Genomic DNA, 15956 nt, shown 5'->3' on the forward strand with positions numbered 1-15956 from the left:
TAGGAAATGCACCCTAAGAGAAGGTAGGGAACATTATTTTTTTATTTTAAATCCAAGTCATTTTTAGCGACTTTGAGTTATATGTACAGTATATGAAGTGATCTGGTCTTCTAATTGTTTTTGAGGGATTTAACCACAAAATTAGAAACAGTTGATTATGTTTTTATAGTCCATTGAAATTTAAGCAAAAATTAACCACTGTATCTCAGAAAACAAACATTCTAGCTATGATTTTTTCCCTGATTTTATTACTGATTACCAGTAGAATTTATCATTGAAAAAACAAGGAAAATCAGTTTTGTACTTCTGTTCAAGATGTAATTCATCATATTATATTTGTACATTTGATTAGATTATCAAACCCACTGTTTCTTGCAGCATGTGTAAACGTTTAAACATAATTTTAAGGGTTTAGTGACTGAGTCTTCCAAAAACACAGACTTTATTTAAATGCATATTTCCTTAGATTAGTTCTTATATAACTAGAACTTACCATCTTTTGGGTAGACTATGAAAAGAGGATTTGCCGCTCAACACAAAATACATTAGTGGCTTAGTATTGTACGTTGAAAAATTATTTTAAAAAGATACATGGGATTGGGGACATTTATGGTAAAATTTAACCAGAAGATGGCAGTGATGATCCTCCTATACTTCCTGCAATGGTAGTCAGAAAGTTTTACAAATGTAAAAGCATGAAATATGCATGTTCAACTGTTGTATAATGTTTAAAAGTTGACAATTTAGGGGAAAACATTTGCTCTGTTTGTTTTATATACTGTGAAAAATACATATTTTTCTATAAGAAAGGATTAAGAATATTTTGGGTGTCTGTATCTTTGTCTGTACACTCCAGTTTTTTCTGAATACTGGGGTAAGGAAGTTACCATAAGTCTTGCCTTGTTTAAGTTGCATGCATCACTTCATGTTATGCATCGTGTCGAGAAGGCATGTTGTTTTATGGCCTGTTTGCATTTTTCACCCAAATTGCTGGAAACTAATGAATATTTAGAGGAGCCATTCCTTTAGCCGTGGTCATTTCTCTAAATTGGCTTTTTTTTTTTTTTTTTTTTTGGTGGAGGAGGAGGGAATAAAATCACTTTAAACATTAATTTTTTTGGTTAACAGCTGAGCTCTTAACCACCAGTGCCCCTTAATTTTTGAAAGAAGAATTATTAGGTAAAAATTAATATTTTACAATCTCAGAAAACCAGCGATTAAATGACTTAATGCAGCATATTTCAGAGTTTTAATTTTGGCAGCGGTTATACATATTCCTTATCATCTGGTGATCTTAAAAATGAGAAGTTAGGAAGAGGAGAAGGAATGCCCTCCTTTGAAAATTAGGGCCCAATTTGGTGATGGCTGAGATAAAGACGTATCCTTCCATAATCCTGCCTTGTTTTGTTTTTGTTTTTTGTTTTAAACGTAAAGCCCAAATGCATTTTGCCAGAGAAACTGCATGAATCTTCAGCATGCATTGTTAACTTTGTCTTTTTCCTCTTCTTTCTACTGTTCATTTTCATTCATGTATTTTTGTTTTTTGGTTTGCCATTATTTTTTTCCTTTTGTTAATTCATGTCAAATTACTTTTGAAACGTCATAAGCTGAGCAACCTCTCCGTGTAGTAACAGCGGATACCTGTCTATTTCACTATTTAGTCCCTCCTCCTATGTCTCCATCCTCCAAATCTGTGAGCACACCAAGCGAAGCTGGAAGCCAGGACTCTGGAGATGGTGCCGTGGGATCTAGGTACAGTAGTTTTCTTTTAATATTTTGATGATGGAATGCATTTAGTGCCCATGCTGTTGATGCTTTAGAGGGACTCTTAAGAAGTTGTGTCGGGTTAGCCCCAGCATTTTAAAATCTAATTGACACAGAAATTATCTGTTGTAAGTTGGGAAAAAAATATTTTTACAATAATTTAACCATCACACTTGAGTAACTTAGTACTGAATAGTTAACAGATTTATGCTGATTATTTTACAATAAAAATAGAGGTGTTAATGTATTTGAAATTTTTTGTTTAAATAAATTCCATATTGGTTAGTGAATGTTTAGCTGTAAATAGTGTAAAGCCTCTCTGCTGTGCTTAATTCCCCATTCAGTAATTGAAATTCTAAACAATTCAGTTAAGCAAAGTCTGTTCTGTTAAATCACTAGTTCTGCTAATTAAGACAAAATAATAATGCATAAAATACCAAGAATAAGGCATAATTGCTAAAGAAACACCGACTGTTTACTGCCAGGTTTTCCTGAACTTGCATCTTCCTTGTAAAACTGTATTTCAGGGTTGTTTTAGGAGCCTGCACACACGCAGACACTTGCTTTTCAAAAGTTCTGCAAGATTTCCACTTCCGTCTGAAGATTGTATTAGGGAAAGTGTTATTACTTTTTGTTGTACATATTTGCATGATAATAGTGTTTCTTTAATAGCATCATACTTTTTGAATTCTTGTGACAGTTGAAATGAGATTAAACGTAGCTAGTCAAAACCCACAGCTGATTCAGAGTTCTTATTTTGGGCCAGTAAGTTAAATGTTCTCCTCAACAAAATCTCCAAACACACCTTTTAAAAACTTATAAACCAAACTGATAGAAGTTTTCTCTTTTTTGTGCTGAGACCTCTGATTAAAGTTAAAAACAATGAAAAAAAAAGTAACAAGTGTGCAGAGGAAAAGGCAAGAAAAAAGAAACAACGGGAGAGGCTAGATGGATACTTCATAAGCTCAGTACTTTAATCAGTCTCTGAATAATCAGGTTATGATTAACAATTGGAAGGCACACAAAGCTCACCAGTTTGAATTTGATCTGTGCTTTCCAGAATTGTTCTGTATACGGAACCAGAATTGCACATATTGTAAATCTAAAGAAATACAGTTGTTGAAGGTAAACAATGTAACTCTTTTGTTTAAAAAACTCAAAACTTTTCTTTTTAGAAATAATGTTATCACTTTATAAAATAATATGTATTATGGACTAAAGACTCTTTAGTCTAAATTTACTTTTAGGGCTGAATTTATTTGTGTCATGCTTTTGTGTTTTTATATAAACATGTTAGTGTTTCTTTTCCAATAATAAGTGGTATTTTCAAGTGAAGAATTTTTTTTTCCTTTTGCAACATTATAATAAAAATATTTCCCAAAATAAAAAACTATTAAATTTCTTGATTTGCTTTGTATATAATTTTTATGTGGATACTATACTTTGTTCATTTCTGAACTCATTGTTTCTGATTTTTAATAAGTGTAGGGAGATTATTTTAAGTTATTGCCAGCAGGCTTACTTTCAAAAAAGTGCTATGTCACATATACCTGATTTGCAAAATTAATGTGTTCTCCTGAATTTCAGGGACAGCACAGAAAGTAGTAGAGAACCTTTGAATATTGTAAATTGGAACAGGGAGTAAATATTGTTAAGAAAAGTATTTATTCATGTATAGAACAAAAGCTCATCGAATTGCCAACTTTGTGTTAGATACTGTAGGTTACCACAAAACAATAAGATGTTCATGGCCCTTGCCTTTGTAGAAATTAATTCTAATGATTATATCATTAAAGATATTATACATTTTGTTGAAAAATTATAAGTGTAGTATGTCGGTTTAATGATAAATTGTGAAACAATGAAACAGGTGGTTTAATATCTTTTGGAGTAACTATTCTTATTAGAGAATGAATACAAAATTAAAGTTTCTTCTACATTTAACAGAAGAGAAAAAAATCCTCATCTTGAAAGAGGTGACCTTGTATCTTTTCAGTTGTAATACATGCATGGTTTGTCTCCTTTGAGAGCAGAGACTCATTTGAAACACTAATTTTCAAGAGGGCTGAGTGTATTCATTGTGTGTGCACGTCTGTGTGTAGAAGACTATGAATTGCACTAAATCATTTCCAGATTCCATAGTGGAGAGAGAATTAATATTGTTGATGGTGATAAGGCAGTAAAATAATAGTATTTCAAAATATGTGGCATTGTAAAAGACTGCTAAGAGTGTGAGAGTGAAGAAGAATGAACTTGAATTGAGCAGGCATGACAACAGTGAAAGAATAAAGAGAAGAAGTATTACCACAGGAAAATGCACGTGAAATGTATGAACCCGTACGCTTAACTTCGTTAGTTGGCCAAGACGGTCTAGGATTAGTACACTCAGTAAGAAAAGATAGATTAGACATTACCAAATACGTTATCTAAATATGTCTGAATCATTATTTCTGAGTGCCAAGAGTTTCTTTTGGGCCTGGTGATAATGTATGAGTAAATATAAAAGACCATGAAATGTGGTATTTCTCTAACTTAACAAATTAGAAAGCTGCATTTCATTAAGTTTCCAGTTCATTTTCTGAATCACCTCTGTCATCTCTAAAGTTTGGGTGACGGTTATTCAATTGGCTATTCCATGCCCCCTGTTCCTTTTTTGTAGATCAGCTTATTTCTCAGGCTTTAGGATTACATTGGAATTTTATATTATATGTCTGCAGATGCCTGTAATACCTATAATCACGTATGTTCTTCAGTGTATTGCCAGTATTTTGAGGTCTTACCTGCTTTTAAATTAAAATAACATCTTCAACAAGGAGCCTTAAGTCATTGATAACAGCAATGGCTGTCATATGATGTAAAGGCTGTGGACAGAACATTCCTTGAAGAGCATCTCATAGAATCCCTTCTGGTTTAACAAAGCCTAAGTTTGTTGCTGTTCATTACTTAGTGCAAAGTAGATTTAAGTTTGTTGCTGTTCATTACTTTGGCTTCTTTCATTGCATGCACACAATCCTATAGAAATTCTAAGGTCTTTATATTTTTAAATGAAGGGTTTATCTAGTTTAATTCATCCAATTGTTTATTGATAAATTGTATACACAGGTAAAATAGAGAAATCACTTGTTTGTATTAAAATATTGTGGAAGTTTTAGTTGTGTATTAAAATTTATATCTTATATAAGTGAGAAATATATTTGACAGAAATAGTAGCACTAAATGTGTTGTGCTTAACTTTCTTATAGGGCTATAAGCATCATGTAGTACTGTATGTAGTTATTTTTCATGTTTCTAGCTTATAAGAATGCCAGTGTAAAAAAGTGCGTTTTATTCTACTAATTATTAGATTTGGCTTAAGTGGAGAAGACCCCATGTAAGTTGTTTACCCAGTAGGCAAGGCTAAAACACAACTGATCATTTATTTAAGATAGATATTCTCTAAAAGACTTAAAGTAAATCCTTTAAACATAAAATATTTTTCCAGGAAAAAATCTGTTTTATCCTAGAGACAGAAATCTTTAGTTGCTATCTAAAGCAGATGACATGTAAGCCCAAGGCAGTGCTTAACCCATAAATTACAGAAGGGTCACATTTTGGAAACTTTAGCCATTTTGTATCCCAGTGGAATAGTCTTTGGTTTTCTTACCGAAAGGCTTATGTGTTGACTCATTTCCTTTACCAATATGACAATTTCCTGCACATATTTAATGCTTTGGGCAAGATTACAATATGTTAACCAAGATTTTTTACTAATGCTTTTTTCATTAGAAAACTTAAATAAAATTGTAATTATTTTATATTGTAGCTTGTTATGGTCTATAAATAATGTATTATTTGGGTTGTTAGCTAATTTAGTTTCCTATAATCTGAAAATTCTAAGTCTTTTTACTATTCTGGGTTGTATGCTTGTGTCTTTAACCATATTATACCTAGTGCATGCACTAAACCATTGAGTGATACCTGTTTTGTTTTGTTGTCTTACTAACCAGAACATGTGGTTTTTAATTGTGAACAGTACTTTAGCTTTAGCTATTTATAGAATGTATTTGCTTGACTAACCTATGGCCTTTTTTGCTAATACTTCATGGTTGTCCTACAACCATTTAGGACGCTGCATTGGGATACAGACCCGTCAGTTCTTCAGCTTCACTCAGATTCCGATTTGGGGTATCGAATAGATTTATTACTTCCCTCTTTTATAGTTAATTTGATTCTTTGTGAAACTGTCCTAATTTTATTTTGCATAAGTTTCTAATATTGCTGTATATAGTTAGGAAAAAAGCTATATTTTACTGTGACACCTCATTTATCGTGTGTCATTAGTGGAAGAAGTATTCTGTATGTGTGATTTTCTAGGTGTCCTAAGTCGACTCATTTAAATGCCCAAATTCCTTTTCTTATTTCTGTATTTTCAATGGAAGTTTTTCTAAAAAGTATTACAAACTTCCCAGATTATTTCTAATGTATATTCTACATATAATTGAACCTTTTCTTGGTTATTCATATGAATATGAATTTATTTTCAATGTTAAAATTCACCAATGGGCTTACAAGGTTTTGAAAGTACAGAGCTATTGAGCTCTACACTATGGCCCGTGATTACTATTTATTCATTCATTAATTCATTCTTTCATATATGCAATGCAAATGATAAATTCTTGTTGCTGCCATTGTGCCTGACTCAGCTCATTTCCCCTGGTAATTTGCAGCTCCTGAAGTATATGGCCACGCCTATTGGAATTATCTCTAAATCTAGAGTAATAAGTCGAATTAGGACATATAAGAAAAGTATATGAGCTCCTAATATATTACCTGGAAGGCCTGTCTTGGCTGCCCTGATTCTTTTCTCCCCCGTTGCTTCTTTATTCTTAGTAAAGATGGCTTTTGAATAAAGAAGATATTTTCTCCCTACTCTCCCACTCCTAAATCTTGGAATATTTTGTTTGATTATTTGTTTTAATATTGTGATTTTTGTCTGTTAGACCCTAAATGCAGTCAAGTTAGTGACTGGGCCTAATGTTGTTGGCTTGACCATTTTTTTCCAGATATGTGAGTGATCCGCTTTTCCTATAGTTTACATCTTAAGAATCAGAATATAAAGCTTTATTTAAATTTCATTCTTAGATTACTAGATTATTTCAGATGTGCTTAAATTGTCCCGTTTAATTCTTTGATTATGCTTTTCATTTTTCTTTAAGGCTAATATATTTCTAAAGTAGAAAACACATTGGAAATTTTTTATGGCCCACATTTAGGACTTTAATTTTAAAATGTGCTGATTTTATTATATTTTTTGGTTCAGGATTTTGGAATTAGTTACAAACAGAATTGAAAAGGATTCTTATATACAAAAAAAGATACTATATTACCACTGATACATTTATTTCAGATATCCTACTTGGTATTTTAGAATTTAAAGAGCAGTATCTTTATTGTATATCCTTTACAACAGCTATTTATTTGAGAACTTCTGTGGGAGTTTGAAAGAGTATTTGGTTTAGAATTTAGACATCTAATATAATCACCCAGATATCTCATAATTTTTTTTGTTTGTTTTGGTCCGTTTTCCTCAGCTATAATCCTCCTCTTCCTACTATTTGTCAAAAAAGAATTTATTCCCTCTCTTTAACTAAAACAGAAATGACTTTAGTAGCTTTATGGTATTCAAAGCATCTGTTGCTTTAGTCTAGCTGTAAATATATCTGCACCTTAGTTTTTCCTTATGTGAATCAAGGACAATATTGACCATGCAGAGATTAGAGATTTAGATATTTCACTGTAAAGTCTAAATTGACAGTACAGCTCTCAATTTCTGCCAGATATAAGTAGTAGAAGGAAAGATTTTCAACAGAAATCTGCTTTTTAATCTTAAAGCTGAAGTCTGCTAATGGTGAAGAGAATAAAACTTGGTCATAATGAGATCCATATTTCTGACTCTTCAAAAGAGTCCAGAGTCATATTCCTCCTAAAAATAGTTATCGTGACCAACCATAGTCAACAATCTACTCTGAAATTCCTCTTGCTCTAGTATCACCCACACATTTACTCTAAGAAACTAAATTATTTGCCTTTTTAAAGTGTGAAGTAAGCACCCTGAATGATTCAGAAATGCCTTTTGTTTTTTTCTGTCTTCTAATTCTTGTGTTAAAATAAAGTCAATTCATTGTTCATTAAAAAATTTCTTGAATAAAACAAGAATTTAAATTACAATGTTGGATGCACATGAATGTTTAATTCTTAATTTTCCAAAATAACATGGTTTGACGTAGTTAAAACGTATCATTTGTTATATTTAAAAACATTTGTATTCCCTTTATTTAGACGAGGACCTATTAAACTCGGAATGGCTAAAATTACACAAGTTGACTTTCCTCCTCGAGAAATCGTCACGTATACAAAGGAAACTCAGACTCCAGTTATGGCTCAGCCCAAAGAAGGTGAATATCTGTCTTTAATGTGATTGTCATTATGCCCTCATGTTAAATGAGTAGATTCATTCATTCTTTCCTTCTTTCTTCTTGCCGTTGTTTTATTTTTATTTTTGCCATATTTTCTTAGGGAAACGTTATAAAACTAATGCTTTGGGATTTCTGTATGTCTTTATTTTTTGGAGTTTTTAAACTTTTTTTAAGAAGTTAATAGTATAAACTATATTATGGTTTTCAATTTTGTTGACATAAATTTAAGTCATTGATTCTTCATGTCATTTACAGGGGCTGCTTTTAGAAGCTGGAAAGCTTAACGGTGTTCTTTTTCTGTGTCATTGACCATAATTCCTCCCCCAAAAAGCTGAATCACTCAGTAAAATTATGTAAATTACTATTCTTTAGAGCATACTGTATTCTGATATGCTGTCATTGTTATCCATACTAATGAACAAATCTAGACTGAATTCTTAAACCTTCTTTTATGCTCTTAGGGCTGTACTGTGTAGATTCTGTAGTAGTCTGTAATCCGTGTATAATGGTGAGAAGTATGCACAGACATTATATTGAATGTGGAGTCCTTTCATTCTTAAATAAACCAGAAAGACTTACCATTTTTAAATTGGGGATTAATTTTTTAAATCTCATCAGATAGCTAATGATTCAGCACAAAATAATATAGTTTTTGTTTTACCTGTAAGGCTAATGTGTTTATGTTATACATAGAAGAAATTTACATGAGACCCTAATATAAGTCTGCAGTCTCTTCACCTGAAACATCTGGGGCTATATATATATAAAACTTAGAATTTTTCAGATTTTAGAAAAATAATAAAGTATAAATACCATACGTAAGCACACCAACAGGGTCTTGGGCCTTAATATTTTGGCAGCAAAAAATATGAGTATTCACGCTAATTAAGATAAATAATGATTATAGCTTTACCTCCTGTTATGTCAGGGTTTACCTCCAGATGAGCTTCATCGTGTAAACCAAACCAGTACTTAATTTTAGAGTCATTGATATTTTGGAATCGTGGCTAAAATATTGTGGGCCCATAATAAATGATTCGTTACCCTTTTAGCAGTTTGTACATAAGGAACATTTTTTTCTCTTTAGCCAGGAAAAATGTATTCCTAATTAATTACAGAAAATCAAGCATAAAACCTTTCTTTATCAGATGTTTAAATTAATTTATTTTTAAAATTTTGGTTATATTACCATATTTCACCACTAAGGAGAAACAAAGGTAATATTTATTGCAAAAAGCCCAGAAAACACAGGTAAGCGAAAGGGGGCACAAATCCTTGAAATCCATATTACCAAAAAGAATTTACATTATTATGTTTGTTTATACCTCAAGATAAAATCAGAATTGTAACTATTTACAACTTTGTTTGACTTAGTAGATCATCACATGCACTTTCAACAACTCTCCCGTTTCTGCTCACTAAGGATGGAAATGAAATAAATACCTTGAACTTTTCCTTTCACTTTCATCTTGTTTTCAAAAGGAGTTGACATTATCATAGATACAGTTATACTTTGATAATTTTGAGGAAATTGAGGTAACACTTTGATCCAAGTATTTTTTTACTTGACTATGTTCATTTCATTCCTACTGCTTCATTAGTTGGTAAGATAGCTTTCATAGGTGTGAAATCCTTATCCTACCAGAAAAAAAAAGCCATCAATGGTAAAATCTTTAAGAAAGGGAGGAAGTAAAAAAAGTGTTGAACTGGCAGTATGAAGAGTATTAAAACTGCAGGATTCCATAATTTCTAAAAAAATATTGTTACTAATATATTAATTTGATAAGTATTAGTGTCTTTTTGGAACTACATTATTAGATGTGTTAACTCAGAAAGTGAGCAAAATATCCAAAATGAGAGCATAGTGATTCATTTAAAAAATACTTTAGCTTTTATTTTTCATCTGCTAATTTAGACATTGTATTTTTAGTTACACTATCATACTTTTGAAATGCATTTTGGACTATTTGAAATGAAAAGTGTTCTGAAGCTATTTTGGGTAATACCTATTATAATATACCTATAATTATGTGCAGTGTAAGTGAAAACTTTCATTTTTGTAAAACAATTTTTCATAATTATTATAGCAGCACATCATAGAAATTTAGAAAATACAGAAAGGATATAAAGAGGAAATGTCTGTGATAGCACTGTGCAATAGCCATTGTTAACATTTTGTTTCCAGTCAGTTTTCTATGAGTATTTTTTTTTTCAAAAATTATACGCACACATATGATTTCATATCCTGCTTGAAATCTGCATTTTTAATTGCTAATTTTTGACATGCATATAAATTTTAAAACATGAACATGTAACTTAATATCTTTGGACTAGTTTGGATATATAGCTGGCATAATCTAAGACTGGCATTTTCCATAAAAAAGTTCCCATTTTTATTTTGCAAGTAATTAAAAAAATTAAAAGATCACAATTTTAATGACCAGAAGTAGAAGATAATCTGTGTGCTTTTCAGCTTGAAGCTATTCAGGGCAAGGCATTTAATCTCATCATACTTCAGCTTCTTTGCCAAATTTTTCATGAGCACAGAGAAAATTCTCGAGCCCTGTTTCTTCTTACTGTATGTAATACCAGGCCTGAACAGTGCCTGGAATGTGGTAAGTATTCAGTACATATTTGGTGAAGGAATTGCTTTTACCTACTCAGGAGAATGATTTTGCCTACCTGGGATGTTATTTTCACGCTCTCACTCTGAAAGAACTACTGGGAAAGTAGGTTATTTTTCAAGTGTTAATATTTCAGTGCAGTTGATGAAATTGGGTTAAAAAATGGGATTAGCCTTAGTTCCTCGTTTTAATACAATTGTAACATGTTCTAAACATTATTTGCCCTAGTTCCAGAAATGAAACCATTATAGATTTTTTATAGTCATTCCAGGAGGACGTACTGTGTAGATATAAACACGTTCTGTTATTTTGTGTTCTTTATATCTCTCTGAATGCTATTAGCAAAATTGAACCTGTCAACATTTTTAAATATATTATTTTAACTATTTGTGTCAGTTGTTTTCCAAACTTCACGTTTTAAATTGATGACTGAAAATTATAACAGCAAAGAGTGCCTACTATGTATCAGGCATAGTGTGAGGCACTTTACGTTTTCTCTAATTCTCTCACCAAAATGCTGAAATTTAAGTATTAGTTCCATTTACACATGATGAAGCTGAATTTGAAAAAGATAGTTTATCAAAGACCACGTAACTAGTAGCAATGATTCTAAAACAAGTCTTAGTGATTCCAAGGTGTGCTTTCTCTCTCACATTGCCTCTAAAGTAGTGACTTTTACGTTTTTTATAATAGCAACTTATAATAAGAAATCCGGTTTATATTACAATCCGGTACAAACATAGATATATATGTATAACTGAAAAGTTTTATTGAACAGTACCTTCCCTTCCTTGTTATATGCAGGGCCCTCTGATGTTTTCTATCTAGTTCTATTTCATTTTCTTTAAAATGCTGACCATGACACACTAAATTTATGGGTTTAAACCCATAGTTTGAAAAACTCTTCATTAGAGGGTAAGATGGTTGGCTTATTTATAAATGGGTGTATCTGCATCAGAACAATATTTTATAGTGATTGTCCCAGAGTGTATGAGTAAGTGGCTTTTACCTTCTGTGACGTTAAGTAGACTTTTTCTTATCTTCACTGATAGGTGAAAGTGATAAGATGAGCCTAGTTTCTAATGGGTTTATCCTCATCAGCGCCAATAATTACTAACCTTTCCTGTGTAAGCTAGACTTAGATGTTAATTTTATAAAGGCCCATGCTTATCCATTCGCAAGTTAGCAACATGTTCATTGATTCTATAAGTTTATTGAGTATATGCTATTTATGAAGGCACTGTATTATCCTTTTCTTCAGTTTTGTGGTCCTTTTAGTTACAGGTTGAGATATGTAAGCGAAAGAAAATGAAAAATGTATCCTGATACCATGGGGCCATACTTAGCCTTTGGAGCTGTTTTTTTTTTTTTTTAAGGAGATAATTTCCTTTCTATATCATTAAAATTATTTTCATGTCTGAGGTTCTTACATTGTTTCATTTCCCAATTTGTGAAAGTTTTAGAAAGAAGAAAGAAAAATACTGAAATGAAGGCTTTGTAATGAAAACACTTTGTGCTTGACTATACTTATGCTCATCCATTGCTTTAATACAACAGTTTTTAAACTTAGCCTGGTTGGTTTCCACTGAAGAATTATGTAACAAATTGCAAAACTCACCATGAGACAAAATTTCTGAAATCACAATTTGAGTGTAACAGATAGTAAATTAAAGTTGGGTAGGCTGTATAATCAGTGCAGAAGTAATGTGAGTTCCTGAATTGAACATAGAAATTGGTTTTATCTTTGTTCTTTTTTTTTTTTAATGGCTTTGTTTTTTGGTTTTTTTTTAAGCAATAGTTTTTGTTCTGTCTTAATTTTCTTTTTCTGCTTTCTAGCTATCTTCTTGCTTTCAAGTTTACTCTGTAAGTTGGTAGTACTATTTCCAAACTCAGCTCCTTTGCTGTATTAAAACACCTACCGTGAATGACATTGACTAGGACCACGTGACCTCAGTCAGTTTCACTCTCGGCAGGTAAAAAGCTTCTCGTGGCAGGAGCATGGTGCCCATAAGCCACGCTACTGGAAAAGTTACTTTTTTCCAAGTTTTTAACTCTTTTGAAAGTGGCATTATTTTTTCTTATGCAGCTGTTCAGTATGATTTTTTTTTTGAAAATTTTATTCTTTTTGGAAACAAGGGATTTTTAAAGGAGTAAGAAATCCTTACCCGTTGCCATCGAGTCGATTCCGACTCATAGCGACCCTATAGGACAGAGTAGAACTGCCCCGTTGGGTTTCCAAGGAGCACCTGATGAATTTGGACTGCTGACCTTCTGGTTAGCAGCCATAGCTCTTATTCAGTTATGTAATCTAATTAGCTCCTTACACCTGAGGAAATGGAGACCCACCCAGGAAGTTAATGATCCTAAGCATGAATGTGAGTAAACGTCAGGGCTACAACTAGAACTTGGCTCTTGATTTCCAGAGAAGAGCTGTTTTCATACCATTCTACTTTCTTACCTGTATAGAGTTTTATAATTATTGCTGGTATTGGTTTAGTAGCCAGATATTTTCATCAGATACACACTGATTAGTATTTCTAATGTTGATTAGCATTTATAATGTATAGAAAATTCTTAGGCATGAACAACCCTTAATCCTTTTTTGTATGATCTTAACATCTGGAATCCACACTTTCCAAATAGAGTAAATTTGTGGGCCTTCTGGTTAGTATTACCCTTGTCTAAAATGGATTTTTTTAAATTCTCGAATAAATTAGTAACATATTTACTAAATTAGTTTTAATCCTTAGAGAGTCCATGAGAATATAAATATAATTGAAAATTGAAGCATTCGTTCTTACTCTTGACTGAAAGTCTTTAGTCCGCATATCTGAAACTGTGGCCTCAGAAAAATACAATATTTGGTAAGAGATCACAGGTAACAGATTCTAAGTGATACTAATACTGCCAAAATAAAATTTGAATTATGTCTTAAAAAAATACTGTATGAACAAACAAATTCTGGTTTAAAATCAAGTAAATGTTATAATTTATTGTGCTTTTCAAATTCCCTCCCCCCCCAAATTAGCAATAGATCTGTATTCAGAATATTTCTAATTTAAAAGTCAGCTTTTTCCTTGTTGAAGATTCAAATTATTAAGGAAATCCAAGTGGCTTTGCATCTTTTTCTAATTGTTTAAAAGAAGGAAAGGAATGGATTTCACTGATACATTCATGAAGCTTTGTCCCAATGTAACTCTCAATACGTGTTTGATTTTAAAGGATAAGGTATAAGAGGATTAAATTATGGACAAAGAGATTGAATGGAGTGATTCAAAATGATACTGATACAGAAAAGAATTATTTTGAGAATATTAAGGGAAAATCATTCATATCCAACCTGTATCTTTAAGCTAATGATGGAAGCATTTCCCTCTAATATTCTCATTTTATGCAAGATGTTTGTGAGATTATTCATAAATTGAATTTTTATAAATCAAATCATTCTCATATGTAACAGCAGACAGATAACCAGATTTTTAGAACTCATTGGCAGCTTTCTTTGTGCTGTGAATAATCAAACTACTTTGTAAGTTAGGAATTCTTCATAGGATATTAAATTATCTTAGAGTATACCAGTATAATGAAGCTACATAATGAATTGATAAGACAGTAAATGTATTTCCTAAACAACATTAATGCACTAATAATGGAATTTGTTATTGAGAATTGGCTTAATCATGATGTGATAGATACCTAAGGATCAGTTTGTTTTTTAAAGATAAAATTATTGTTTAGGTGAAAGTTTATAGACCAAATTAGTTTTCCATTTAACAGTTTATACACAGCTTGTTTCATGACATTGGTTGCAAACCCCTGAATGTGTCAGCACTCTCCCCACTTCCTCCCTGGGTTCCCCATGTCCATTTGCCCAGCTTTTCTGCCTCTACCATCCTTCTAAATTTTGCTTTTGGGAAAATGCTGCCTGTTAGGTCTTGTATAGTTGATTGTTCTGAGGTGTACATTCCTCACTGGTGTTATTGTTCATTTTATAGGCCTATTATATGGTTATAATGTGATCTCCAGGAGTGATTTCAATTCCAAGTTTGAAGGGTGTCTAGGGCCATGTTTGTTTAGTAAGGATTTTCTAGGATCTTGCATGTTACCTTTCAAATGTATTGTAATATCTTAAAATAATTCAAAGTGTACTTTTGTGGTTTATTCTTAATTTTAATGTATCTTATGTGTCTGAAATGTAATATGACATACAGATGAGAAAACTTGGTTTGAAGACTCCTTCCTTTAGCTTAACAAAAGCCACCCATTTCACAGATGATTTAACTTTGATTAACCGACTCCCATTGTAACAGATTATTCCGACAACTGGAATTTCATTCTTTGATGTTATTTCTAGGTGCAGCTTAATTTACAGCACAACTTTTCTTTCCAACTCCCCAAAATACATCACAATTTTGATGTTAACTCAAAGTAAAAATTCAGTGGTTCGTTAAACCTAGTTTTAGAATTCATTGACAAGAGACTTGTCATTTTAAAAATGTAACTGCTACGTTTATGCATTCTTCACTGCTCAGTTTATAACCTTAGATTCCCTGTCAGAGAAAGCATAGAGTTAACCACTTAGCATATTGTAATGAATATTCATCAATAAATTGATGTGACATGGCAGTCCCATTTTTCAGTCTTCCTGCTCTGTTGCACTCTTTCCAGCTTTAAATATATTATAGTTTATCATGTAATAAGGACTATCTTTTAAAATCTTTAGAATTATAATACCGTATTTTTGGTCATGCTAATTATACTTTAATAGCTATCATGTTAGTTTATAATAAGAGAAGTCTACTTGTTTCTGAGGAACATTTTCTAATCTGCTGTTACTGATATTTGGCATTTTTGCCAAATATTTAGTGACATAGAATTGTTTAAGAAATGAATTTTGTTTTTATGTCCCTTGAAATTTATTTAACTTAATTGCTTTTATAAAATTTTGGTTTAAATACCTATTATAGTTTTAAATCCATGTAGAAATGGAGGTATGTATAATTGTTTTAAAATAAAATCCTGAGAACATGTATTTAAATAGTTGATATCAACTACAACAGATAATTTATGTGGACAAATAGGCATGGAAAATGCCATATAGTAGATGAATAAA

The 15956-nt window shown here is 31.7% G+C and overlaps 1 protein-coding gene across 3 annotated transcripts in view; it reads left to right on the forward strand.

The window, feature by feature from the left end:
• Window positions 1–15956, forward strand: part of DYNC1I2 (dynein cytoplasmic 1 intermediate chain 2) — a 57528-nt gene that overhangs the window by 17134 nt on the left and 24438 nt on the right. For 2 of the 3 annotated variants that reach the window (XM_049887428.1, XM_049887429.1), the window contains 3 exons: window positions 1662–1752; window positions 5869–5928; window positions 8083–8198. In XM_049887428.1, the coding sequence (XP_049743385.1) occupies window positions 1662–1752; window positions 5869–5928; window positions 8083–8198 (267 nt within the window). The remainder of the gene's footprint in view (window positions 1–1661; window positions 1753–5868; window positions 5929–8082; window positions 8199–15956) is intronic. The other variant, XM_049887430.1, reaches the window with a different exon arrangement.

Source organism: Elephas maximus, chromosome 6 (assembly GCF_024166365.1).
Source record: "Elephas maximus indicus isolate mEleMax1 chromosome 6, mEleMax1 primary haplotype, whole genome shotgun sequence".
NCBI classification, from domain to species: domain Eukaryota; kingdom Metazoa; phylum Chordata; class Mammalia; order Proboscidea; family Elephantidae; genus Elephas; species Elephas maximus.